Source organism: Odontomachus brunneus, unplaced genomic scaffold (genome assembly GCF_010583005.1).
Source record: "Odontomachus brunneus isolate Ranch 3 - 2012 unplaced genomic scaffold, Obru_v1 Obru_scaffold_146, whole genome shotgun sequence".
Lineage (NCBI taxonomy): Eukaryota > Metazoa > Arthropoda > Insecta > Hymenoptera > Formicidae > Odontomachus > Odontomachus brunneus.
Window position 1 is genome coordinate 391,327 of NW_022639596.1, and position 3,696 is coordinate 395,022.

The 3,696-nt window shown below is 29.0% G+C and overlaps 1 protein-coding gene and 1 pseudogene across 1 annotated transcript; both read left to right on the forward strand.

Moving 5' to 3' along the window:
- Window positions 1–626: 626 nt before the first annotated feature.
- On the forward strand, window positions 627–3,630 carry LOC116850487. Its single transcript, XM_032828816.1, has 3 exons — window positions 627–820; window positions 2,752–3,147; window positions 3,269–3,630. The coding sequence occupies exons 2-3, from the start codon at window positions 2,785–2,787 to the stop codon at window positions 3,491–3,493; spliced, it is 588 nt and encodes a 195-aa protein (XP_032684707.1). The 5' UTR covers window positions 627–820; window positions 2,752–2,784; the 3' UTR covers window positions 3,494–3,630.
- On the forward strand, window positions 831–2,733 carry LOC116850491 (annotated as a pseudogene).
- Window positions 3,631–3,696: the final 66 nt, after the last annotated feature.

Sequence of the window (3,696 nt, forward strand, 5' to 3'; positions counted from 1 at the left end):
GGTGCATTTGGACACAGCCAATCACAGCACCGTATGATTAGAGACATTTGTAGGGTCCCTTGGAACAGCGACTTGTGATTGGACTGTGTCCAATTGCCCCGTGTCCAACTGATATACGCACCCTAGGTGTGGGGATTTTTAGGCCGTAAGAAATTGACCAATTACAGTGGAATTATAGAAAAATAACCAATTTTGTTTAGACAGTTTCTTCCTGCTAAAACTTGCTATACCTTAGCCTTGGTCCACAAACTTGCTTTGGGCTGTGGGCAAGTTGACCAGTTACAGTCGGTTATTCTTGTAATAAACTATTGTAAAGGCCATTGCACGTAAAAAATTTTTAGTCGTAACCGTAATTCCGTAAGAAAATTGACCAATCACAGTTGATTATTTTCCTCGCGTTCGAGGAGGCGAGGAGAATAATCAACTGTGATTGGTCAATTTTCTTACGGAATTACGTTTACGACTAAAAATTTTTTACGTGCAATGGCCCTAACTGATCAGTTTGTTTAGGATTTGAAGCAGCATTATGGACTGGAACTAAAGTTCCAGAAGTCGCGCATTCACGACATGCAATATTCAATAAGCATGCAACTCTTCTGAAAAATGTAATATATATTCATAGGAATGTCGCACGTTGCATGTCGTTTGTTACATCGCGTTAATCTGTCGAAGTTGTTATGCTAAAATCTGTGTTCTTTGTTATGTACTGTATATTTTCAGTGCAAACATTCAGAATATTCCTTATATATTAATAGATTATCTAATATTCTTTTGTTTATGAATATTTTTTAATAGAAAATATGGCCACACAGAAAGAAAGGTATAATAATATTGTATTTGTATAATAATTTACTACTTAAATAGCATAGATTGTTTGGTTAATCGTTATCCAACATTTGATGATGGTTGAGCTATCAATTTTTGTTATTTAGATATGTAATCATTATTTAACAATGTTTTTTCTCTTATCTAATATATCTTATCTAATATATCTTATATCTAATTATTATATTATATTTATATTTATACAGTTTTGATGCATCTAATTCAGAATTCAATGCATTAGGAAAATAAAATAAACTAATTAAAAAGAAACATCGAAAACAAAAGTTTACCAAAAAATGGCTTTCTCAATCAGAATTTAGTATTTGGTTAACATCTGATAAGAATAATGAATATAAAGCAAAATGTATATATTGCTCTTATTCTATGAATTCAGATTTATTAGTAATTAAGCGGCATGGACAAAGTATGAGACATAAGGAAAAAATGAAAGTAATGACTGTAAAACAAAAATCTATTTCATGCTTTACCAGTAAAAAACAATCCATAGATAAGACCATAATGTCTACTGAAATAAAATTAGTTGGTTTCTTGGCAGAACATAATTTACCATTTCGATTAGCTGATCATTTGGTGCAATTATTAAAAAATTGTCATGATCACCCTATAGTGCAAAATATCACAATGAAAAGAACCAAAGCTACTAATATTGCAGTAAATGTTATAGGTAAATATCATAAAGAAAAATTGGCAGAAATATTAAAAAATACTAAATTTAGTCTTCTTACGGATGAATCGATTGACATATCAAGTGTAAAAACATCTTGCATAGTAGTAAGATTTAATGATATTAGTTAAAAAAAAATTGTCAGTAGATTTTGGGAACTGAGTAAAATTTTTGATTCTGTGAATGTCAATGAAGGTGCAACAGCAGAAAACTTATTTAAAGGAATAATCAAATCTTTTAAAGATAATTCGATACCTCTTTCGAATTTGATTGGTTTGCTGCAGATGGATGCAGTGCAATGATGGGCAAACATAATTATGTAGCTAGTAAGCTTAAAAAAGAGTGTCCTGATATATTCGTTTTAAAATGTGTATGTCACTCTGCTCATTTATGCGCAAATGAAGCGTGCAAAAATCTTCCAAGATCAGTCGAAGATTTAGCAAGAAATATTTATAATTTCTTTAAATCAAGTTCAAAAAGGCAATGTTAACTTCAAGAATTTCAAGAATTTGTCAATGTAACCCCACATAAAATGTTACATCCATCTCAAACACGTTGGCTTTCCTTAGTAATGGTCGTAGAGAGAATTATTGAACAATGGGAAGCTTTAACATTATTTTTTACAGATGGTTAATTGGATGGTTCCAAGTTACAGAACAAATTTTTAAAGAGCTTAATAATCCTTTAACAAAATTATATTTTTTTTTTCTTGAATGGATTCTACCAAAGTTTACGGACTTTAATCGTTTCTTTCAAAGTAACGCGGTAGTCGTCACTGAACTTCACGACAAAATAATAAATCTTTACAAGGAAATTCTTCTATGTTATATGAATAAACATTATATTATAAAAACTTCACTCTGTGATATCAATCCTTGCAAAGAAGACGAATTCATCCCGTATACACAAATGTATTTGGGTATAAAAGTTTACCAAGCTACTGGTCTCATTGAACAAAGGGAATTAGAAGAGTTTTACTGGTGTTACAGAAAATTCCTACAGGTTCTTATTATAAATAGATATTTTATTTATTTATAAATAAAATACGTGTTTGAGATGGATGTAACATTTTATGTGGGGTTACATTGACAAATTCTTGAAATTCTTGAAGTTGACATTGCCTTTTTGAACTTGATCTAAAGAAATTATAAATATTTCTTGCTAGATCTTCGACTGATAAATTTTATAAATAAATAAAATATCTATTTACTTCAATTTTTATAGTCAATTTTTGTTTTTAGGTATCAGCTCAACAAATATCAAATCGTTATAATATGCAAGATCCTATTTTGAACCAACTTGGAGTATTACGTCCAAAAAATGCTTTATCTCTATCATACCGGGATACCACTCCGACACTTATAAATTTACTGAAAGTAGTATCAAGAATTTTGGGTTGCCAAAATAATAACGTTATGCAAGTAATAGACAATCAATGGCGGCGTCTTCCTTTCTTAGTTTCCCTTTTGCCTAAAAATGTTGGAAAACCAGATATTTGCGTTGACAAATTTTGGAACCAAATTTTAGACTATAATAATGCTGTTGGAAAATCTGAATTCCATGAATTGGCTACATTTGCTCTTGACATACTAAGTTTGCTACATTCAAATGCAGATTGTGAACGAATTTTTAGTCAAGTAAATATATATCTTTAAATAAAATAATAATGATTATTTTTTTAATTGCATTTTTTCATAGTAATAATATCATTTTGTAATTAATTTTGTCTTTAATTCTACCTAAATGTGAACATTATAGATCAATATGATGAAGACAAAATACAGAAATAAATTGAAAATTGAAACAGTCAATGGATTATTACTAACAGCTGAGTACGTGAAACAATCCGGAGAGGAAAATTGTATTACATTTCAACCAACAAATGAAATGTTACAGAAGATGACATCTATTGTTTTATATCCACGAAAAAAAAAACAAGAAGAGGCAATAAACGAGGACAGTGAAACAGAAATTTTTTTTTAATGATAAATTGTTTTAAAATTAAATATTTTATTCTGTTGAGAATTTAGAGAATTGTTTCGTTTAATGTGATTAGAAATTTATGATAATTTGTGGTAGATGTGAGAGGATTCATAGATACTTGCAATATTATAAAATATACATTATGTATATTGATTATATATATATATATATATATATATATATATATATATATATATATATAT